We start from the raw sequence: 25728 nt of genomic DNA, 5'->3' as shown, positions 1-25728 counted from the left end.
ATGGTGTAAACATAAAACATACATAAGGTTAAAAGTTAGAGTTTATAAATAGTCTAATTCTAGAGTAATTTTAGCCAAAGGGTATTTAAATTAGCCAACAGGATGGCTAAAAGTACTCTAGAATTAGACTATTTATAAACTCTTATATAATTTCTATTTTTGTGTAGAATAATTTGGAAAATTTGTGCAGTTACTATCCATGGACCATTATACAAACTTTTACCAACTGCAAAGCATATGAGGTAACACCAGTAAAAACTTCCGGTTATTTTCAAAATTTATTATTATGTATATTTAGTATATACATTTGATATATAATAATCTGGCCTTTTTCTCTTCTTTTCAACAATTTCAGAAAGCCACACCTGGCTCTAAGAAAAATTGTTTATACATTCATTTCTGGACGTGTGTTATTGTACAATAGGAATATTGATCACTGAGGAAGGCCCGAAGGGGCCGAAACACGTATGGTCTATTGGTCAAAGGTTTTACCCATCAATTGGACATGTATAACTAGCAGCTCTAAATGATAAGCTTTACGAGTCTGATATTTGGACTATTTCTTTTAACCTTATGTATGTTTTATTTATGTGTACGCCATAATAAATATTTGTATTTTTATAACAATTTATTTGTTAGCTTGACCCTCTTAGATCACAGCAGCCTAGAGACGTCCTGGAATTGCAACTGATCTCCAGATTACAGAGATCAGTTTTCCCTGGAGAAAATGATGCTTTGGAGGGTGGAAGCTATGGCATTATATCCTGATGAGATCCTTCTCCTACCCCAACCCCACTCATATCAATGTATATAATTCTCAACATGGCCCTATCTGCAGACACTTAAATTTGCGGATCGGGGCCATGGAGAGATAGAGGGGCGGTCTCAAAAGTTGAAAAAAGAGAAAAAAAGAATGGCTTTAAGGGGGAACACCCCAAAATACATCAGCTGAATGTGCAAGCAATACAACTATTCCTCAGAGGCAGCGGCTGTTGTCAGTACAAAGAAGGCAAGGGAGAAGTCACTACTCTCTGCCCCCCATCTGCTAAGATGGCAAAACTAGGGAGGACAGGGAGGAGGCCCTACCAACTGCTGGGGTAGCCATGCTGTCCCTGCACATGGCAGCCCAAAGACTGGAGGTAGGCAGGGGAGGAAGTATGGGGCCCACCAGTCTTCCCCCCTGTTGGGGCAATGACACTTGGGATGGACAGGGGAGGAGGCATGGGACTCCTCAGCCATCCCTTCTGCTGAGCCAATGACTCTCCTCCTTGTGTTCTGCTGAGGCGAGCAGGGAAGGAAGCACAGGAGTCATCCCTTCCACCCACCTTCTGCTCCGAGGCAACAGCCCAGGAGTTGGACCAAGCTGGGCGCATCAGATTCACTGCTCCTCCCCATGGCACTGGGGCAGCAACACTGAAGATGGTCAGGGGAAGCAGCCTGAGCCATGGGAGCAGCCCAGTAAGCAGGGGTGGGGAGAGAAGGAAGGGAAGAGTGACAGAGAACGGGGGAGAAGGGGAAGAATGAGAGAGAAAGGGGAAGGGGGAAAGAGAGGGAGAAGATTTTGGCTGAAATGCAATGTGTCATACTCAGGGGTCATTTCGGGGGGGAACGCGGGGAACACAGTTCCCCTGGGTGAGGTACAGGGGGCGGGGCACATGATGAAGCCCTGCCCCCTGCTTCCAGCCGCCCCGCTTCCGGCCCTCATTCAGCCAGGAGGAGGCAGGAGAAGAGGGAGGGTAAGTTGCTTCCTCCCTGCCTCTCCCCACCCCTGCCTGCCTGGGGCCAGGGAGGGCCTTCGCGGGGCTTCCTTGCACTCCCGCCGGCCTTGCAGGTCCACCGCCGGGCCCCTCATGGGGCTCGGCAGTGGAGCTGCAAGGCCACCGCCGGCGGCCGGGACCGTTGGGGGCGGGGTGTGTGGCCTTATGACACACTTCCGGTGATGTCAGGGGGTGTGGCATATGCTAATGAGTTATGCTAATGAGTTCCCCTAGCTCTTTTTCTACGAAACGACCCCTGGTCATACTTGTATCTGCTTCTCCAGCACACTCATTTAACATATTGCTACTTAGTAGCACCTGGATATGCTTTTCTTTGCTTTCAGTAACCATTCTCTTTCCATGACCTCACATGTCATTTACCACTGAATTATTTTAAGTTAATATCCATGGATCTCAAATATTATTCTTTAAATTTTGTTCACTAGCAGCACTGAAAAACATTTGGCAAGACTTTCTGGGGGCGAGGGCTTACTAGAGTGACAAACTGTACTAGTAAAGGAAGAGCACTGAAAGTCCCCCCCCCCCAAGTGACATCTTATACCTCTATGATACACCAATCACAGGTAGCTCCCACCTCCAGCACCCAGTTAAAGAGATGAGCCCATGGATATGCTCTTTGATTTAAGATTACACCAATTCATAAACAAGTTTTGGTGCTATCTTTTCATACTATAAGTTTTTTAAGGTTGTGTGTTTACAATGTAACACTGTGTTCTCTTATTTAAAAGTGTTTTTACGCAGCTTCTCTTCCTAGTAGGGATCCAAAGCAGCTTACAAAAACAAAAATACAATTTAAATAAACAGAAAAAAGAGTACAATATACCACACCCTATGCTGATCCTGGATACACTGAGTAGCTCACTCAGGGCCACAAATTGCACATGAGTTCACTATAACTGTGAACAGGGGTACTGTTTATTACAATAAGAGCAGGATAGGTACTACAATTTATTGTCAAACCATTTCACTGTGAACTACATCACTTGTGTTGTGTCTAATTCTAACGTCTATTCGTCTGTTTGTATTATAAAACTTTGGTTTTAACTAATTAAAGAATGTCTCCTAAGGAACTCAGCCCAGTGTTTTGTGTAACATGTTAAGGTATTTCTTTAAATCTTCTTTTCTCCTCAAAGTCTAACTTCAAGTTACACTAGGTATGGAAAACTCAATAACTGTTTATCACATATTTTGAATGCAAATTGATTAGTCTCACTGTCTCCCAACATGTCTTCTGGAGAGGAGTTAATTTCAAATTGACAGGAAACCAATGTAAATAGTATGCCATGAAAAGTTCTACTCCCTTTCCCTAATCCTTATAATTGTTTATGGACTAGAACTTTTGAATATTTAGGTAACTGCTGGGTTCGAAAGAATCTCATGTGTATGCTCCAAGTACTTTCACTCATCCTGAGAGTGTGGCCAATTTTTTCTTTGAATGGCAACCACACCTCATGAAATGCTTTGTCATGACCAACAGCCTTTACCAGGAGCAACACAGGAGGAGTCTGATTCTATTAGGACCTGCACTGTTCAGAACCACTGACCACAGTATCTTTTTTATTTCACTGGTGGAGATATGGATCAAGGACACTATCTTCTGGCAGTTGCAGCTCTTTCTCTCAGATTGACACCAGAAGGTGGTGCTGAGGGACAACTGCTAATTATCATGGCACTAACGTTGCGGTGCCCCAGAAGGCCCTATTGTCCACCATGGTGTTTAGAGTATGGTGCTATCAGTACACTGATTATACCCAACTATTTCTCTTTTTGTCTCACTCATGTGATACAGTCAGAGTCTTGAACAAATGTATGAATGGGATAATTGGCAGGACAAGGACCGATACTCTGAAACTCAGTCCAAGGAATACTCAGGTACTGTTGGCAACTGAAGGATCGCAGAGTCAGCCTGTTCTAGGCAGGTCCACATTCCCCAAGAAGAGCAATTTGGGAATATTTTTAGATTTTGATTTACAGACATAGGCTCAAGTCTCTTCTGACTTGCAGTGCCTTTTGTCTAGCTTCAGCTGGTGAGCCTGTTACAGCTTTCTTCAACAGACAAGGTTCAACCACAGTTAACCAAATGTTTATCAGCTTCACACAGGACCTACTGCAATGTGTTTTATATAGTGCTAGCCTTGAAGACTGTTAGGAAACTTCAATTAGTGCAACATACATGGGAAAGCTTCAGAGGGTAGCCGTGTTGGTCTGCAGTAGAGCAGCTAGATTAGAGTTCAGTAGCACCTCTGAATTTCAGGGTATAAGCTTTCAAGAGTTAAAACTTCCTTTGTGAGGTATCTGACGGGAGCTTTGATTCTCAAAAGCTTACACCCCCAGAATCTTGTTGGTCTCCAAGATGCTACTGGGCTCGAATCTAGCTATACATAGGAAAGTTACTGATTTGGCCCTGGATAGGGGCAGGAAGTATGCAGTACTGGCTGCCAATTTGTTTCTGGGCATAATTCAAGGCTTTTACTTCTAAAGACCTACATTTAAAGGACCACCTGTTCCTATAAATGACTGCCCATCTGTTAAGACCTTCTAACCATGTCGTTCTCTGTTAGAAGTGAAGTGGATAACTACTAAGGAAAGAACCTTCTCTACGATGGTACTAATTTGTGGAATCATGTCCCCACAGAGATGTTACTGCTGGTTTGGGTAGTTTTAGATGCCAGGTAAAACATTTTGTTTCTCTCAAGCTTTTAGTTGATATTTCTGGTTTTGCTTTAATTTCTGCTTTTATTTTCTGCTATTAAAATGACTACTACATTGGGTTAATGGCTTTTAAAACTTTTTAACTGAGTATTTGTTGGTTTATACTGGTTTTATGGCTTATTTATGGTTTTACTTAAAAGTTTTTTTCTTAGTTGTTATATTAAGCTGCCTCAGCATTTTCTTAAGCTGAAATTGTTCAGATGCAGGGAGATGAAAAGCCTCAGGTCCATGGAGTATACAAAACGGCACTCTGAATAACAGCACAATCCTAAACAGAGTTACACTCTTCTAAATCCATTGAAGTTAATGGGATTAGAAGGGTATAACTGTGTTTAGGATTGCACTGTAAATCATCTATTAAGATTTAAGGAGTAAACGTCACTTTGTCTTCCATTTCAAGCCTATTTTATTAAAAATATTAAAGATTGTACAGAGGTATGGCTAAAACACTGCTTTTATTTTACTTATGTTGTGCTTTTGTCTTACTTATATTTTGAACAACCGAATGCTTACTGTGTTTACTGTAATCTCTAAACAGAAGAATTCTTTCCAACGGAAGTCATATGCAGATATATTTGTCAGGATTTTAAATGCTGGATATGATGTTAATTTTCTTAACTGGGTTTAATTTCTTAAATGATGCTCCTCTGGGTTAACCTGTAATGCTACAATTTGTAAAAGCCTTTTGATAAACAAGTATATTTCTAACAAACATGAGACAATATGAGTCTACCTACTCACCCAGGCTAGCCTGATCTTGGGAGCCAAGCAGGGTCAGCCCTGGTTACTGTTTGGATGGGAAACCTCCAAGGAATACGAGGACCATGTGACATGGAGGCAGGCAATGGCAAACCACCTCTGAATGTCTCTTGCCTTGAAAAACCCATGGGGTTATAAATCAGCTGTGACCTGATGGCAGTTTCCACCACCACATGCACCTACAGAACCCATCGCTGTTGCTCAAGCATACATTGCAGCACCTCCCAGATGAAAATAGGGACACTTGGGAGGCAGTTTTTGAGTACACCTGTCCTCTCTATTATACACTCCTGGTTCCCACCTGGCATATATTGGATATTAATTTATTCTGCAATACCTGACCTGGCTTCTGACAAGATATAAGGAAATTATAATAATTCCCTTTAAAAAATTAACAGAGATTTAATTTGCAGTGGTCCCAATTCTTCCTGGAAGATAAAGTTCAGAAAGTGGTACTAAGAGATAGTTGCTCTTCCAAGACCTTTGGTCTATAAGGTTCCTCTTTTCCTCTTCAACATCTACATGAAACCGCTAGATGAAGTCATTAGGAGGTCTGAGATGCAGGAGTTGGCTGATGGAAATTGGGCACAATGGGCTCACTGAATGTTTATCTGAGATCCATATATCATGTGCATCCATTATGAATATGCCATATAAAGTTGCCTTGTCTGGTATTCTTAGGGCTGCCACCCTCCAGATGGTGCCCAGATATCTCCCAGAATTACAACTGATCACCAGGCAACAGAGATCAGGTGCCCTGAATAAAATGGCTGCTTTAGAAGGTGGACTCTATACCACTATATCCCTCCCCTCCCCAAACAACGCTGTCCCCAGGTTATACCCCAAAATCTCCTGAAATTTCCCAGCACAGACCTGGCAGCCTTAGTTGTGCTTGTTTTTATGTCCTTAAAACAAAACAAACAAATAAACTTGTTGTGAGCCTGTTCACCACCTTGGATCCTCCCAGAGCCTCTCCTGATTGAGCCCTTCCTTCAAGCTGTCCATTGGACAAGGGAGGGGCCCACTCCAGCTTAATGGAATGTCCTCACCAAGGAAGTGGGGAGGGTGCCTTCCATTTAAAATGTCAGGCCATTCTTTTTAAGTGGACAGTTTGTGTTATTATTTTGATTGTTTGTTAAGCCACTATGAGTCACCATGTTTGTTAGGAAAGGCAATATAAATAAATAAATTGGGGTAATTTGATGGCAATATTGCATACTTGGGGAATGGCAGTGGATTAAATGTTACTTTTATTTATTTAAAACATTTATATCCCACCTTATTTCTTCTGATTCAAAGCATCTGTTAAGAACTGCTAGAGTAGAACCAGGCTTCAGAGAATCCCTTTAGCTGCTCACACAGAGGCTCTCACTGGCACAGCTCTTCTTTGAAACCCTTCCAGCATAAAGTTTGCCAGACAACCCTTTGTTTTGTAATTAGATTAACATACACCAGGTTCACAAATTTTAAAGTTTTCAGAAGGGATTCTGCAGCTGTGACATTTATTCTCAGTTCCATTAAAAAGACAAAGAAAGATGTTTTTCACATAACATATTTTTACTTGAAAAATAATTGTATAAGCTATTGTGATATATTAACATGCACTGGTTCAGATGAGTTGAGGGCTAAATGCGGTGAGTTTGTTAAAGAATTTAAACAAGAAAACTGGTTGATTTGCAGCCATATTTTGACATTAACAAGGCAGATGCCAAATTCCCTCGTGTTAGTTTTAAAATTATATGCCAAGCCATTTTGCATTTGAAATGCTCCATGTTTAAGGAACATAAGGAAGTTACAAGGTAGTGAGAATTGAATCTGAGGTGATATAACTAGAGAGACAGCTATTTAATACCACAGAATATAAGAAGCAGATGGTATTTCTTGGACCCAGATTGTAATAAAAACTTTCGGGATACAGAAAGTTCACATTTATTGCCATGAAGAGGCATGCTACTTATTTCAGTACCTATCAGCAAAAATTCATTTTCCAACAAGAACTTGGACGAGAAGGGTCCGGGGGCAATAGGGAATGAGTGTTAAGAAAATAAATCCTTTTGTCTTTATTCATGACATTATATGCTCAGTCTTGAGGAAGTTGACAGATTACTCATTGCTGTACGCCCAACCACATGCGCCCTTGATCCATGCCCTTCCTGGCTCATTAAAGCGGGCCATGAGGGGTTTCGAGGAGCTCTTAAGGAGATTGTCAACAAGTCCTTCATTGAGGGACGGTTCCCGGGAGTTCTCAAGGAGGCGATGGTCCGCCCTCTCCTGAAAAAACCATCTCTGGATCCGGCCATGATGGCTAACTATCGGCCGGTTTCCAATTTGCCCTATTTGGGCAAATTGATTGAAAGGGCAGTGGCGGTACAGCTTCAGGGTTTTCTGGATGACGCTTCTATTCTTGATCCCTTCCAGTCCGGCTTTCGCCCAGGTCACGGGACGGAGACGGCGCTGGTCACTCTTACTGACGACCTCCGTAGGCACCTGGATCGGGGCGGTTCGGCGGTGCTGCTGTTATTAGATCTGTCAGCTGCGTTTGACGTGGTCGACCACCAGCTGCTTGCCCACCGCCTCGCCGACGTGGGGATACAGGGACTTGCCTTACAGTGGCTTGTCTCCTTTCTCCAGGGTCGGGAACAAAGGGTGGTGCTAGGGGAACAGCAGTCCAGGAGACGCCCTTTAGAGTGTGGCGTACCCCAGGGCGCAGTACTGTCCCGATGTTATTTAACATCTTTATGCGCCCCCTTGCCCAGGAGGCGCGGAGGTATGGGCTGGGTTGTCATCAGTATGCGGATGACACCCAGCTCTATCTGATGTTGGGTGGCCAGTTGGATTCCGGACCGAAAGATCTGGACCGGGCATTACAGGCCATGGCTGGTTGGCTTCGGCTGAGTTGGTTGAAGCTAAATCCGGCGAAGACGGAGGTCCTGTGCCTGAGCCGTGGCGGTTCAGGGTTGGGGGTCCCGTTCCCGGCCCTCGATGGGGCACTACTTGTGCCAGCGCCGGAGGTCAGGAGTTTGGGGGTGCTCCTGGATGCCTCCCTGACAATGAAGGCCCAGGTAGCGGCCACTGCTAAATCGGCCTTTTATCATCTTCGGCTAGTGCGGCAGTTGGTTTCCTACCTTGACTGCCGCGACCTGGCGACGGTGATCTATGCGACGGTCACCTCGTGACTTGACTACTGTAACGCTCTCTACGTGGGGCTGCCCTTGTCTCAAATCCGGAAGCTGCAGCTGGTGCAGAACGCCGCGGCCAGGCTGCTGATGGACCTCTCACGTCGGGAGCACATCCAGCCAGTGCTTAGGTCACTGGACTGGCTGCCTATAGCATACCAGATTCGTTTCAAGGTGCTGGTGCTTACCTTTAAAGCCCTATATGGCCAGGGACCGACCTACCTGAGGGACCGCTTTTCCCCGTATAAACCCCAGAGAGCACTATGGTCTGGGGCCCAACACCGACTGATTATTCCGGGCCCCAAGGATGCAAGGCTCACCAGTACCAGAACCAGAGCTTTTTCTGTGGCGACTCCTTACTGGTGGAACGAGCTCCCGGAGGAGATCAGGGCCCTGCAGGACCTTTTACAGTTCCGCAGGGCCTGCAAGATGGAGCTCTTCCGCCAGGCCTTCCAATAGGAGCCGCCACTACTGTTACCACCAATGATCCTAGTGAATGCTTGGATCCCAGGTCCAGCACAGACTTATTGCCAGGACCGGCGGAGCGATGGATGATGATCAGAGATGGAGATCTCGAATGCACGCCATCTAATTCTATTACTGTATGCACTTTATTGTTAACTGCTAATTTATGTGTTGAATTGAGTATGTGATTTTATAGAGTTTTAAGATTCTTATGGTATACTAATTAGGTACATGGTACCGCTTTGTTAGCCGCCCTGAGCCTGTTCGTGGGATGGGCGGGGTATAAATATGATAAATAAATAAATATATTATGGCTAACTCAGTAAATCAAAGGCCAAATTGTCTAACGGAAAGTGTTGCATTTATGTTATTGTAATCATCCCAGTTATGGTTTGTTCTAAGCCATCAACACATGCTTCTACAACAGCATGGTATTAGTTTAACTTTTTAAAGAATTGCCAACTTCCAGGTGGCACTTGGAGATCTCCTGCGATTACAACTGATCTCCAGACAACCATGATCAATTCCTCTGGAGAAAATAGCTGCTTTGGAGGGTGAGCTCTATGACATTATACCCTGCTGGGGTCCCTCCCCTCCCCAAATCCCAATTTCCTTGGGGTCCACTCCAATGCTCCCTCTAAGCTATGGAGTCCTGTGAGCAAAAATTCTACTTTGTAAGCTACTGGCATTAAAGTTGTGAGCAGGTGATTTGGCTACTGCATAAATTAGTTTGCTCTGAAGCCATCCTTCCTGAGCTATGGCAAAAATCTGTGAGCCAGAGGCAAAAAACTGTGAGCTAGCTCACACTAACTCAGCTTAGAGGGAACACTGGTCCACTCCCCAAATCTACAAGTATTTCCCAAACTGGTAGCTGGCAACCCTACTTTTTTTGTTTCCTTGCTTTATTGAATTTTAATTAAAATTATCATGTAATTTTCCTCAGTATACATGGACATTCCTAGAATCTGAAATACTGGTGCCAAGGGAAGCATATACAACATTTTAGCAATTTACATTTTATTATTGGTTCAGCCTCCCTTCAACTATAGTTTAGAAAAAGAAATTATCAGCTGTACTCCGCAATATCTAAATAACTAAACCACTAATGGAAGAGACTAAAGTTTGTTGGAAATACAGTAAAAGTTAATAGTTCTGCTGTCTTCCACTGGAATGACTGGTGCTTTCTTCAGTTACTATATTAATGGCCTGTTTAGGAGTTTGTTCCTGCTATAGTTCTGAAAGAAGGCATACTCAGGCAGTCCACTTTAAGCCATACAAATATTCAGCAGCTAAACCTTCCATGGCTAAAGCAACATAGACAGTCCAAGAAAGCCACCAAGAAGATTTTTCCATGGATCAAAAGCAGAACTGGCACAGGGCTATTTCTTGGATCTCCTACACGAAAATTTAAAAATAGCTGCTCTGACAGATCCAACTAAGGCAATGAGAGAGAATTATACAGATTTAAGCCTAGCACAGTGTTTAACATATGACTTGTTGGCTTCCTGCTTTGACTCCTGTGGTATTATTTACATTTCATATAATTTGTACAAAAGTAATGAGCAATTTAATTGGCATGAATGCTGAACTAGCTCTGTTAGCTATGTGAATTTTACTTCTCACATAATGTATTGATTGTCGTGTACTTCACTTCACTTGTATGTGCTTATTACAGACAGAAGCTTACACTTATGAAGCAAAATGAATATGTAGCCATTTGTGATGCTATCTCAAATTATTCAAACAAGACCCTCTTCCCAAGGTCAGTTTGAGGCTTGTAAATGCAATAAATATATTAAGATGGGGAAACTGGATGATAGCTGAGTTAAATTCCTCCAATTTTTCCGAGTGGAAATACAACCCAATGACCACTGGCTGTCATTTTGTTTTATTTTGTTTTGAGCTGATTACTGAAAAGCAAGGGCTAAGGCAGGTTCTTCCCGCACTCACACAGGGAGCGTGTTTGTTTTTTAAAGATACACCTTAAGTGAACAGAGAGCTTCTTTACTGGGTTCTGCCCACTGGACCCACCCCAAACAGCTGATGTTTGCCACCAGACCTGTTCATAACAAGTAACTGCAGTTCCAAGCTCACACCTAGATATTTTTTTTTAGTTTAATGAGCTGGCAACTCAGTAGTGATGACAGTCATTTTTAAATTCAAAGCATTCCTGTTAGTGAAGTTTCAGCATTCTCATCTAAATAAAGTTCTAAGGACTTTTGTAGTGGATACCTCTTTACTCCATCGACTCTTAGCGAAGAAGATTGTATTAAAGTTGTGTTAGCTTGTGCAGGGTTTTCAGAACACTATTTTGATCTCACAATCTCGATTGGGTGTGGTAGCCTGCTATACAAGACACAACAGCACTATGTCATTGTGGGTGGGGTCACTTTGAAGAATTTTAAAAATAGAGCAACACATGGCTCAGGTCCAGATAGGTGTTTCCATAGGTGCAAGGATTTTCACCCAAGCAGAGTGATTTTTTCACCTATGCCCTAACACAGAAGCCCAAAATGCTCCCCAAACTCTTGTCTCTGGAAGACAGTGGACACAGGAACAGTGTTTGAGGGACATTTCAGGGTGTTCTGGATGTGGAGAGGAAAAGCCATGCTCTGTGGGATGAAATGCTAGTCTGGATCCAGGCTCATGTGTGCTTTGGTGCTGAAGAGAAGGAAGTACAGGCTAGACAGGGGTGTCAAACATACGGTCCGCAGGCCGAAATCTCCACGCCTACTACCCCCTCTGCATATCACACCTAATCCAATCAAGCCTGCTATTGCCATTCGGCATCCGAAATCATCTTTGTAACGTTCATATCTCCAGTACCTCATGTTATATTTTACGGCACACATGGCCCAGCCCAAAAAAGTGACATTTATGTCAGATCCAGTCCTTGTAACAAATGAGTTCAACACCTCTGGGCGAGAACAACACCTCTGGGCGAGAAAACAGTGTAACAAATGCTATGGGGCAGGATGTAGTATACTCCAAGTATGTGGAAGAGGTTATAGTTCAGCTCTTAAAAAACAGCATTTCAGAATAGGCATAGGCAACATATTCCTATGTCACTCACATGACATAAAAACACAAACCAATTATATGGGGGGGGGGTCGATCTCTGACTGATCACTGGCTGAGAACCTCACTTTCCCAGTACAACATACTAATCTAGAAGATGTTTCTATTGTTCTAACTGAAAATCAGTACATTCATATGCATATGCCAAACACACCAGACCATAGGGTTGAAAAATAATTTCTTCAGTCCACTTGCAAATAAAATGCTGTAGTGGGTTTAATTAATAGTGTAATTTTCCATTTTACTATACATCATCTATAGTCTATGAAATGACAATTCAAAATCAGAACAACTTCATAAGCCCATAGCAACTAGTATAGGAATGATATTGAGCCTTCAGCATGTACTACACAGACAATATTTCCAACCAACTGTACCAAAATGTTATTAACTTGTAATGTCTGTGATCCAAATAAAGTCCTGATATCCATCTGAACCCATTTAATCCCTCTGGCGCACAAGTTACATTGTGCATATGGAACTCCACATTCACAGAGAAACACATTCATGGAGCTGCCCCATCCATTAAAGTAAATAGGGAGAAAACATAGCACATACAGACAAAACTTAAATTTCTTTGAACTCCATGGTACACTTCCACTTATTTTTCATCTAACACTGTTTAACACTATCCATTTAATTTAGAAAATCAGAATACCACAGCAATAAGTGGCAGACAAAAACACTGATCTATATTTTACTTAAGATAGGGTGAGAAATGCCTAATTAATGCACAAGTGTGTTTTAAGAGTCAAAATAAATTAGGAGGGGAAGGACACTGAACTGATTTTGTTTTGGGAAAACTACTGCTTCTATGTTTTGGGAAAACTACTGCCACTCCTGCTGTGCATATATATGTAACAAAATTTATTCCAACATCCCAAAAGTCCTCAAGGCCCTCTTACTCCCAAACAAACTGAACCTGTCAAAGGCTGCTACAAGCTTTCTGCCATTCAAGGGAGAGAGTGTGAAAACTAGTGTTGCCAACCTCCAGGTAGTGGCTGGAGATCTCCCGCTACTACAACTGAGACAGAGATCAGTTCCCATGGAGAAAATGGCCATTTGGGAAGGTGGACTCAATGGCATTACACCCCATGGAACTCTCCCCCCACCTCAAACCCCGCCCTCCTCAGGCTCCATCCCCAAAATCTCCAGGTATTTTCCAACCCAGAGCCGGCAACCCTAGTCAGAACCCATAATAACAGGTCCTAAAAGTAAAACTGTATAGTTCTTATAAGTTCTGCAAAGTATACTAAAAACTAAAACCACATTTCCCTTAGAAAAGTAAGACCACTGTCATACTTTAAAATTCTATTAAATTCCATGTTTTTAATTATATACATTCATTGTTAAATGCCATACAATAATTGAAACAACCAAAGACTGTGGTTGCCTAATAGGGAAAACCAACATACAATGAATTTACATCAGTGGGGGGGGGGGGGGGGAGAATCACCCTAAGTAAATGTTACGTTTTCTCCAATATAAAAATTACATTGTGAGCATTTGAACTACAGTAACTAAGCCATTTAATTGCTATAACAAAATACACATGGAAGAGAAGTTTTTAAAGTACAGTAACAGGATAAGTGTAGAAACTGATTAAATGCAGAAAGACATGTTTTCTGCATTAGCATGTATTTCTCTCACTGTCCAAAATACAGAACGTATTGAATATACATCAGTTATATAAAAATGCATTATTGAAAGATAAATGTGAACTTACTATTAAGAGCCATAATGTTATCTGTTCCCGGATGGTGAAAATTTATACCCATACGACCTAAAAGAAATAAACAAAAAAAGAGAAAGAACATTTTATTGCTCTATTTTAGGTATATTAGGCTGCTCTTCAACATCAGATTTTGTAATTAAGTGAAAATTATTACTGGTAACAAGGAAACTAATGGGGAAAATTTACACTACCTTAAAGTTTTACTTCTTCTAGATAAAAATACTTGGGATAATATTAGACTGTTCAAGATAGAAGCGTCACCACAAAGCAGAAAAGCATGGAATAATGTTGCAAGGGCTCTGCCAATCTTATTACACTTTTTAAAACAGATTTTAATATTACTTTTCAAATTGGTACTTAAGATTAATACGGATGGCATATCATTCTTCAATTGCTATAGACAACAGATCCCTAAAGTAAAACTGAGATCCCAAAAGGAAAGCACAATGTATCCTGCTAGCTCTGTAGTGAGAATGTGGGGGAGGGCTCCCTACCAAGTAAATTCTCAAGCTGAGTTTTCACTTTGATGTGTAAACACATCTGTAATTTCCTGTTATTAATTCTATCCAAGAAAAAAAATTATAGTATTGGCAAAACTGTTTATAATTTGAAGTTCCTAATCTCCCCCCCCCCTTACCAGATACGAATGAGAAAGAAACCTGTTTAAGGTTTGTAGCACAGAACCTCTTAAGAGGCCACTGCAGGGAAACCTCCTCTTCTCCCTGGCTTCTGCAAACTATAATGCCCTCTTCACATATAACTACAGCTCATGTAACACAGCCGCAAAAAGACTACATTTCACAGAGATCAGAAAGCAAGTGGTAATTTTTGGATTAATCAATTACACATCTCCAGAATTTCAGATAACCACCTATTTTTTAAACACTCTTGTTCAAAACTCAGGCTGATAAGACATAGTTAAGCTATACAGGTACAGAACTGGCACTGAGGCAGCTATTTATTTCACATTACGCTGAAATAGCTTTCCCTTCATAATCTTTTAAGGCAAATCATATCACTCTAATCTAAGTTTTAAATCAGGGCAGCTAACTTCTTCAGCTGGGAGGGCTGTCCCTCAGGGACAGTAATGCCTCTGGCAATGCTATCACCATCCAGATTTAGCAGGCTAGGAGTGGGGAATTCAGTCCCCAGGTGGTGGCCAAGCCAAAAGAAGCATTTAAAAAGTTGCATTGCTCTCCTTCACCTACCAGACTCCCCTCCCAGGAGCAAATGTTAGACTGCCCCAGCAGGTCTTACGTCACCGCAGGGACAAATCTTCCATTCCCAATTGGAAGGGTGCCCACTGGCTGAATGAGATACATTTGTGTGACTTTAGACATAGCCACGTAAGAATCTCATATGGCACACAATGGCCTGCCAACATAGTTATCAGCGCAATAACGACAATAAGAGGCTACCTAGGCAGTTAAAATTGTTTTACAGTGCTATATGAATGAACAAACAGGCTTGCTACAAGCTACAGCTCTGATGCATATTTAATCTTTTTCCTACTTTCCTTTGCCAAAGTTGGAATTGTGCTATTTAACCAGACACAAAAATAGAATCAAGTATGTGACATCTGGTGAGGTTTTGTGTGTGTGCGTGTTCGTGCGTTCAGTAACTGTGCCAGGTGCTGCCTGCGTGACATTTTGTCACCTGCCCTTGGCCTTCTATTTTTAAGTTGTTCTTGACAGCTACCTTCCCAGAAAAGCAAAAAATGTCAAATTATATGAGTAGAAACATACATGTTTTTATAAAACAAAGTCCTAAATGAGAAGAAGCAGCTCACACTCTATATTAACCTCATACACTGAAGTAACTAAAACTGAGATGGTAACACTTGATGGTCACTTTTGATTTTGGGAGCTCGGTTTAGCAACAGATCTACTAATCACTGACACAGTTTCAAAAATGTATTAAAATGTATAAAATCAGACTGAGTTCTGCATGTTATTTAAGAGGTGCCCAAAAATCTTAGCACATAATTAATACATTTTAATACCATGGTGTTTTCAAGATGATATTCTGCATAGGGATGCCAGCCTCCAGGTGAGACCTAAGGATCCCCTGGAATTACAGCTCATCTCCAGATTGCAGAGATCAGTTCCCCTGGAGAAAATGGATGCTTTGGAAGGTGGACTCCATGGCACTGTACCCCACTCAGGCCCCTGTCCTCACCAGGCTCCATCCCCAAATCACCAGGAGTTTCCCAACCGGGATCTGGCAACCCTACCCCCCTCAATGACCTGCCAGTGGCAAGGGGGGAACTGGCAACCCTGTATTCTTAGCTTAAAGTTTAGTCAAACAGGTTAAGAAGAAAACAGCCTTAAATATACCTTAAATATACTTTTTAATGTTTAAGTCATTTAACCAGCTTGAAAGTCTGAGAGTCATTATGCCTGACCCAGATGCTCAATTTCAGCTCTCTCCCCAGGCACCATCATTTGTACTGTAGATGATCTTCCAAACTGTAGTTTGAGGTTCAGCAATAAATGTATTAAAATATTTATACACCCACCCCCAAACGATGAGTCAAGGTGCCTTACAAATGTAGGTGTGAGCTATATTGCACAAGCATATAAATCTTGTAATTGGTGTACATATTAAAACATTATAAGCATAAAAAACTATAGAGAGAAAGAAAAAGGAAGCATTGCTCCATCTCTACTACACATAGTGAACTACATAAACATAATATCAATTATTCAGTTACCTTCAAAGCCTTTACAATGACTCCAAAACTGTGCTAAAGTGGGAATTCTGGGAGATGGCTCTGAAAAGAGGTGCCATGGCTGAGAAGGACCAGGACTGAGCCAAGGCTAATGGATTTCAAGAATGATACACACCCAAGAGAAACCCTGAGAAGACCTAAGCTGCTAGCTCTTACATTCCATCCTTTCATCTCTTCCCAAAGTTTTCCATAGTGTTAGAAGTGGCCAACTATTTATTCACAATATTTTTACCCCACAGTCTTAAACAAAAGCTTCCAATGCAGCTCACAAAAACATCAAAAGGAGTCAACTACTGCCCTGATCTGGATAGCCCAGGCAAGCCTGATCTTGTCAGATCTTGGAAACTAAGCAGGGCTGACCCTGGCAGGTATTTGGATGGGAGATCTCCAGAGAATACCATGGCTGAGAGGCCAGAGGCAGGCTATCAAACCACTTCTCTGAATGTCTTCCATGCCTCAGTAGGTTGCTAGGTCTGGGTTGGTAGTGGATCCAGGAGAAGGCAGGGTTTGAGGAGGGGAGTGGCCTCTGCATGGTACAATGCCACAGTGCCCACCCTTCAAAGCAGCCATTCTCTCCAGGGGAACTGATCTGTCAGCTGGGAATCAGTTGTAAAAGCGGGAGATCTTCAGGCCCCACCTTGAGGCTGGCAAACATAGAGTCACTAGAGGTCACCCTGACTTCCAGGCACAGACACACACACACAAAATGCAAAAATACCCAAAGAAAAGGAGTCAATCACCATAGCAAGGTACCTCTTGCTTAAGCTATGGTTGGATTTAACTTTCTGCCTCCAAAAAGGCAGTAAGCCAGTTTAAAACAGCCCATCCTTGGAGGCTTTGGAATGAAACAGAATTCACAAATGTTCCACTGAGAATAAAAACAGCAACTCTTACTTTTTGCAGCAACCTGGAATGAAGAGCTGTTGGGAGTAACAGAGACCTGGCCATTCATCTTGAAGATGATTAGCTTATTACTACAGAGCTGGCTGATAGGAAGGGGGGAAATGTTGGAGCAGTGACAATAGAAGGCAATAGCTGAATGAGGTCAAACATGCCATCATATGGCCTATTTCCAGGTCTCTGATGTAATGAAATGCTAGCAACGTCATCCAGTGAAGCTCTTCAAAGTGGTTTCGAGTCTTTCCAATCTAAATACTATCTCCAGGAAGAGGAAATGCCTGTGGCTCACTACAACATGTTTGCCCAGTTCTTTACTGATGTGGTGGTTGTTTCTGCTCCAGCTTATAGAAGTTTAGACACAGAGCCAATACTGGTAGTGCTGAAAACAAACATTTGTCACAGTTGCTTGGATCAAGTCGGCTTGCTATCCCTGATGGATGATGACATATTACTTGATGTTGTCAAAGCCACTACTTGACCATCATGGATGACTAAACACTGTCAAAAGTACAGAGAACCTTTGGCCAGGATACTCAGCACTTGAGGCAGCAGTGGTTTATCTGCAACTGAGAGGGGAGGAAACTGTACTTGGATAGACTCAACTAGTTATGGACCTGTGTCAAACTTTCTCTCTTTTTTTGAGAAACATGACTATGTGGGAGCAGAACAACTTCTGGTATATCTGAATGATCTATATTTGATTTATTTGAGGCCTGGTTATGTGTGCTCATAGGCAAACATGAATAATTCTTCCCTATGAAATATACTGAAAACTCCTATCTTTTATATGGTTGAGTATATCTTATTAGACCATTTGGAGCAAATGGCTAGCATTCCAGGACAGTCCTCTTTAATTATTACCACATTTTTCAATAGGATGGAAAGATTCACCATTGATGATGCCAAGTCATCTCCTGTGGCTGAAGTATGCAAACTTCCTCAAGAGCTCATGCCAGCGCTGTCAAACATAAGGTCTGGGGCCCAGAACCTGCGCATCCAGGGCTGTTATGCGGCCCACAAGCAGCTAGTGCACGGGAGAGAACAGGAGACTGCTGAGGGTGACGTGGGCAGAGCCACTACGATTGTGGCTTCAGCATGGTGGAACAACCTCATCTGCAGCAGTCATGCAGTGTGTGTCTGCCCAGTGCTGCACCACTAGCTCTCCTGTCTGCTCATGTGGGTTTTTCTTTGGACCCCCCTCCCAGCCCACATGGCCTTGGAGAGAGGATACATCAATTTGGAGCTTACCAGCAGCTGTCCTTCATACAGTTTATATCTCTGGTACCCGGCATTACGCTTTATGGCACACATAGTCCAGGCCAACAAAGTGACATTTATGTCAGATCCGGCCCTCATAACAAATGAGTTTGACACCTCTGGCTTACGCAATTTCCAATGCTGATCACACCTCTGTCAAGCTTTGAAATAAACTGATTACATCAATCCTTGTATTTCAATGTGTGATGGCCCCCATCAGTTATCAATAGAAGTGGCCATATATGCTAAATTAATATCTGAATGCAGTGCTTGTGCATGAGGAAGAATAAACTGAAACTGAATGTAGACAAGACAGAGGTAATGATGGCAGGAAACACTGACTTTTTGGAAGAGACTAACCTGCCCATAACTGCAGTTCATGCAACCCTTTCTGATAAAGTAAAACTGCAGCATCGTTGAACTGAGAGCTGACTTAAAAAAAGATAGATGCTATTGCCGAGAGTCCCCCTTTCCTCTATGCACAAGTGACTAATCCATGCTTCTATCACGTCCAGGTGGGAGTAATGTAATGCATTCTGTATAGGGATGCCCTTGAAGAAGATTCAGATGTTTTAATCAGCAGAAAATGTAACTTCAAGGCTCTTGGCTGGTGTTGAGTGGCATACGTTCAACCTATTTTTAGACAAGTTTCATTAGATCCAATTTGTTTACAGACTTATACTAAGGTATTAGTTTTTACTCATTAAAACTTTCATTACCTGAATGGAGCAGAGGTCCATCAGTGGCTATTAGCCACAAGGTATAGATAGGGACTCTGGGGCAAGTGATGCTCTGTCATCTTGGTGCTTGGGGGGGTCAACAGTGGGAGGGCTTCTAATGTCCTGGCCCCACTGGTGGACCTCCTGATGGCACTGGTATTTCTGGCCACTGTGTGATACAGAGTGTTGGACTGGATGGGCCTTTGGCCTGATCCAACATTGGCATCTTTTATGTTCTTATGTTCATACTCAAAATCGCTTGGGGGGGAAAAACCAAGCTCATATAATTTATTATGAACTGCTCTCAGACATTTGGATTGAAAGTTGTCTGCCTCTGTCTCTAGCACCTGTCTCTAGATGGATCAGTGTATTCGATACACACCTTGGGACCTGAAGAACTGCTCTGAGAAATTTGGACTGAACTCGCTCTAAGGGGGCAAAGAGGAAGGAGGCCCAATAAAAGAGCCACAGAGTATCTGTCCAACTGCCTTTGCTTGAAAGAGTTTTTGAGCAGCTGGCATATAATAAACCCCTTTGGAGCGACAGAAATTAAGAATAGCATTGGCTGTTCTTTCACCTTGGAAGGCAACATACTGTATATGGGCTTTCCTAGCCCCATTTGATTGAAGGACCATACCTAAGTATTTAAAGCAGGAAACCTGCTCTAATGAGTGCCCATTTACAGACCACATTATTTTCTTTTGTCTGGTCCCGAAGGCCATAACCTTGGTTTTTTGAAAATTTATTGTTAGTTCCTTATTGTTACAAAAGTCTGCAAACTTACTGAAAGCTAAGGCCAACTGGTGTTCTAGTTAAGATGACAGCATCGTCGGCATACAGTAAGATAGACACATGCTGTTGCTGAGGTTTTGGTGGATGTAAACTGGGGGAGTCCAAGTAACTTACTATATCATTAATATATAGATTAAACAGGGAAGGGGCTAGTATGCAACCCAGCCTAACTCCCCTATAGGTGTTAATAGGGTCCAATAGATTTCCTTTCCTGTTAAGCCCAACCTGCAAATGGGTGTTATCATGAAGAGCCCGCAACAAAAAGAGGAGCCTTCTATCAATTGAGGAAGCTTCTAAGCTGGCCCACAATTTCGGCCTCGATATTGAATCAAAAGCCGCTTTCAAGTCAATGAAAGCAGCAAAAAGTGAATTAGGACCTTTAGCAGCGTATTTTTTCTATAAGGTGTTGAATTGTAAGGCAGTGGTCTAAAGTGGATCTAAACTCTATAAAACCAGCTTGCTCTGTCTAACCCTAACCCCCCGCGTGTAACTGTTTCGGCACTTGAAAAGGAACAGTATGGGGGGGGGGACAAAAGTGCCACACAGCATACCTCACAGCACTGGAAAACCACTTAAAAATGATACTGTCCTCGTAGTGGCCAGAAGGACACCATCACATCTAATTTGGCTCTGAGAGTTCACACATGAGATATGTGTAGCTGTAGCCTACCGAGAAGTTACAGTTTATCGGATTGCCAGCTATCTGGCCTTGGATTGCCTAGTGTTTGAGCTTTCTGTCCAGTGACTAAATTTAGAAAATATCAGACAGAACTCCAAGCCTGAGCCTTCATTCTGCAACAGCAAGAGACAAAGGCTGCTGCTCAGTCTGAGGATGGCTCAGCTACCCTGACCTTCCCCCGTCCTGGCAAGTGCTGCAGGCTATGCCTCTGATGCTGGCAACGGCAAGGGACAGAGATGGCTGCTGCTCAGATTGTGAGAGGAGGGTGGCTTAGACAGCTGCCCTGCCTTCCCTCATCTCACACCAGCACAGCTAGCCAGAAGCCAACCATCCCCATATGCGAGGCAGGTTGCACTCCAAGGCAGCAGCACACGTATCACATGCTCCTCTTTCTCACCACTCCTGTGTATAGTGGCAGCCACCTTCCCATTAGTGTCCACTACCCTTGCCTTCCTCCTTCTAGGCTGTTGCACAAGGTTTGGATTTTCTTCCCCAGTGTTCAAAAACTATTGGGCTGTTGCACTCCCACCTTTTCTTCTCTCTACTCCCGTATGCCTTCTTCATCCCGCAAGCTAGTTTAATGGGTATGGTTTGCAGATGGATAGAATGAATGTTGCTCAGGCTCTGGACCCTGGAATCTGAGAATGTCTTGCTTTGTGGAGTGGGTTCTGCAAACATGCTTCTCTGAGACAGGCTGTGCACACACATGTAGCAATACTTACCTAGGAGATCCTGCTGCCACAGTAATGTGGAACTAGCAACAAATCTTTTTGTAAGGTATAGGGATGGCCTATATTCATCCACACAGTTCTGAAGACTTACAACACTTATTTTCAGAGGAGGGAGTGGTGAGTTCTGCCAATCCCCCCTTCCAATGCAGTCATGAGCCCTGACAAAATTGAAATGTTCATATGGTTGGTAGTGATCTGTAATTGATTAATAATGAAAAAAAATAAGATGTAATGTGGAAGTAAATGTCCCACATCATATATGTATTTCTGTGCATGTGAGTGTAAGTAACCACCTGGAAACCCTACTTACAAACCTTTGAAATGGAAGTTGAGGTGGCGGCGGCCAGCATTTCTTGAAACTGACTCATAACTAGAAAATTGATGGAAACGGCTTAAATAATTTGTACATATCTCAAAATTCCAACAAGTAGGAAAAGGGAGTTCTGAAACAAAATTTCCAAGGCCCTGAACTTGTATCCTGTTACATACATTCAAAAATATTTGAAAAGTGAAGTTTTCATAAGAGACCGCATAGAAATGAAAAGGTATAAACAAAGAGGCTTCAAAACACTGTAAACATTATGCTTAAGCGCACAATGATCAAGTTTTGCCTTTCTAACCACAGCTCTGAGTCAAAAAAGGTTAGCAACCAACTGTGTAATTCCAGACACGTGATCTCAGCTGACTGGATTTGGGTTAAGAGACTTTGCACATTCCAACAGAGACTGAAGTATTAACTCTGTCTACCACAGTATTTTTCAGTTGCTGAATAATAAAGGTTTGCTGGAATTTTCCATGATTCACATTCTAAGGATTATTATCTACAACTTTATTAAAATAATGCCTGGCCACATGGGTATCTTTTCTATGTTAATGATATTACAATTAAGAGTTGGAGGGGGCTGTTGGTGTAACAAAACTCCAGGGAAAGAAGTGATTTCAGTCCTCTTTAGGAGTCACTGTGGAAACTCATGGTTTTACCATAGGATTCCCAGAGATTCCTGGAGAGGACTGATGCCATTTCCAGGTTTTCTCGGAAAAGATGCCATGCCAGTGGCCTTTTCCCCACTGCTACTCCATTGGGGGCAGGGGATCCCCCACCAGAGGCCTGTCAAGTCTGATTACCACATACATGTTGGAAAGGGCAATTAGTGATTTATACAGAGCATACAGCAAGGGTCTATTTGAAAACTCACCATTTGCCCATATAAAAACACCATTTGCCCATATAAAAACACGTTTAAAGTAGAAGACCATTTCAACTATTCCCCTGAATCTCCTGAGTGTGCCAGAAGAACAGGACTGATAGTGACTACAGACAACGGCTGGTTACCAAGGACAGCCAAAGTTTGTGGAAATCTTTGTAGTATAATACAGAATGATGTAACTGGGATATTGTGTTTTGAAAATACGAATAAACAGGGTCAGCTAGCATATTTGTTTTAATTTAAACAGCAACAGTACTATTCAGAAGGTAGACAAGCACAGCACCCAGCACAGACACTGCATTCTGCACTTATACATCTAGCTGTTGCAGCCTTTTCAAGAAGAATCCACTATCTGCGAAGCCTCTACTCAGAAATTAGTCATGCCCATGTAGCTTCAGGCAAGAATAAAAAAGTGTTTAAAATCACCCACATCACATCTGATCTGACCTACTTGGAAACCCTACCTAGATCTATTATCTGTACATTTTGAATGTATTAAGAGACTGGTGGTAGGATAACATATGGCCTGCAAAAACAGCAGCCCTCTATCTCTTCATCCTCTCCCCTCCACCCCACCCCGGTGAACATCCAGAGAAATAAAAACAGGTTGCTTACCAGTAACTGGTGATCTTCGAGTGGTCATCTGTGCATTCACACCAATGGGATCTAGTGCGCCTGCGCAGATCCAGCGCAGGCACACTAGATCCCATTGGTGTGAAGCACAGAGACCACGAAGAAGATACCTGTGAAATCACACTGCAAAGCACAAGTAGGAAATGAGAAAGCCAAGATAGATCTTGGCCAAATAGCCTGCTGAATGCTGGAATACATGCTATTTAAAATTCAAGATGAAAAAGTACTTGGAGGGGAAATAATACTCAATTCATAACACAGTTGGCAGTTACTAGCTAGACAAATTGTATTTTGAACTAGATAATTACAAAGGCCTAGATACTCATTAAACTTCCCCTAATGATGGGGGGGGGGAATTTTTCCAATTTCCCTTCCCTCGGCAGAACCCCACTTCACCCCATTGTGCTGTTCCTGAGGGCTCCTGTCAGTTGTGGTCTGTGGGAGGGAGCAGCTGGTCTGCGGGAGAAACTTTGCTAGGCTAGTATATGAACCTCTGACTTCTACAGGGCTCAGGGGACAGATAGCTCTCACTCTTGCCTTACTAACTGATAATGCTGTAATGAAATAAAGTAAGCTGCCTCCTGTATGGTGACATTGTTGGTTTCAAGGAATATTTGACTTTTAAAAAAGGATTATTTGCTGCAGTCAATCGACAATATTTTATCAGGCAATTAACTAGTGTGCAAGCCCTGTTATCCAAACATAGGTCTCAACAATAAAATGGCATTTGTAAAAAAAATATGTAAATAGAAGTCATGCCACTATCAAATGGACAATAGACAAACAACTGGCTCTAGCAAGACAAGACTGTGGTACTGGTAAAGGAGGAGCTAATACTAATGTGCTAATCCAGCACATTAAACAAGCCAGTTGAAGTCATGGTTAGGAGTACCCAGTAAATAGGGTTCTCTCTAAAGACCCGAACTGGAGTCTACATATTCTAATACACAAATTCTATATGTCATTTCTTAAGATGTATTGTGATTAGTGAATTATTATTGGCTAAACTACCACTTTTGTCATAACCTGGAAGAACTGGAAAAAAATTAAATTGCTCATGTTTTGGCTTTTGGGACTAGGAAAACATATAAGATTTTTGAAGTGGAGTATGCTAAACTGCTGAAGATGAATCAATAATTTTTCAAAGACCAGAGAGAATAAAAGCTCAGACACTAAAATATTCCGACATTCAGAGCTGCTTCTGTGACCTTCTTTAATCTTTATTGGAGCAGGTTAAGAGACTAGAACTATTCATTTAACACGAGCTTCAGGGGAGATTCTGTCTTTGCCCAAATTAGACTGGACTGGGTTGTATGTTCTCCTGAACATAACAATCTTAGTACATTCAGCCTAAGGCGCAACCGCAGAGAGAGAAGAACCAGTAAAAAATCAGCCAGGGGCCACTTCAAAGAAGAACAGGTGCTAATTCAGCTTCTTCCGAAGCTGGATTACGCCAACCTCACACTCCCTCTAGGGCGCTGCTGCCTGCTTGTCCCCCCCCCTCGCTGGGGAGTGATGCGTTGGGCTGTATATTGCCCAAACTGTCAAAAGTGGCCGTCGCTCGCTTCGCACGATCGCGAAACGCTTCAGTCCTCCATCTTAGCCAGACCGGAAGTGGAGTATGCTAAACTGCTGAAGATGAATCAATAATTTTTCAAAGACCAGAGAGAATAAAAGCTCAGACACTAAAATATTCCGACATTCAGAGCTGCTTCTGTGACCTTCTTTAATCTTTATTGGAGCAGGTTAAGAGACTAGAACTATTCATTTAACACGAGCTTCAGGGGAGATTCTGTCTTTGCCCAAATTAGACTGGACTGGGTTGTATGTTCTCCTGAACATAACAATCTTAGTACATTCAGCCTAAGGCGCAACCGCAGAGAGAGAAGAACCAGTAAAAAATCAGCCAGGGGCCACTTCAAAGAAGAACAGGTGCTGTGAACTTGCCACACTGTACACTGACAAAATTGCATTTTATCTAAGCAGTCCCATTGGTTCGTTAGGAAACCTTCCAAGAGTGTATATTTGGCAGAGTGAAGCCTTATTTTGGCTGATTCTCCATGTTTGCTATTCAAGTCCCCTGCTTTTCAATGTTTATTCTTCTACAAAAAGACTAATGACTAAAATACCTGCATGCTAGCAAAAATTAGATAACCTAAATTACCAACAGGGTACTGTTGATGAACAATGTGATGAAATTCTCTAAAGCTCTTTCTCTGGTCTGCAGGCCGGTAGCCATCTTTGACCACCTGATCTGGGGAAGGCCTGCAGAGAGACAGAAGGTAATGAAAGAGGCTTTAGAGAATTTGTAACTTTCTAAGACTACGTGCCAACCCTATTGTTAACATCAGTTAGGGTATTTTAGAGGAGAGGGA

At 42.4% G+C, this 25728-nt stretch overlaps 1 protein-coding gene across 1 annotated transcript in view; it reads right to left on the bottom strand.

Annotated features, from left to right (window-relative positions):
* Positions 1-25728, bottom strand: part of LOC107110245 (cytoplasmic polyadenylation element-binding protein 3-like) — a 97203-nt gene that overhangs the window by 36835 nt on the left and 34640 nt on the right. The window contains 1 exon segment of the mRNA XM_015410996.1: positions 13695-13751. Coding sequence (XP_015266482.1) covers positions 13695-13751 — 57 coding nt within the window.

The sequence above is a fragment of the Gekko japonicus genome, unplaced genomic scaffold (genome assembly GCF_001447785.1).
Source record: "Gekko japonicus isolate JY-2015 unplaced genomic scaffold, Gekko_japonicus_V1.1 scaffold335, whole genome shotgun sequence".
Taxonomy (NCBI): Eukaryota; Metazoa; Chordata; class Lepidosauria; order Squamata; family Gekkonidae; genus Gekko; species Gekko japonicus.
This window is presented reverse-complemented; position numbering and strand designations above follow the sequence as displayed.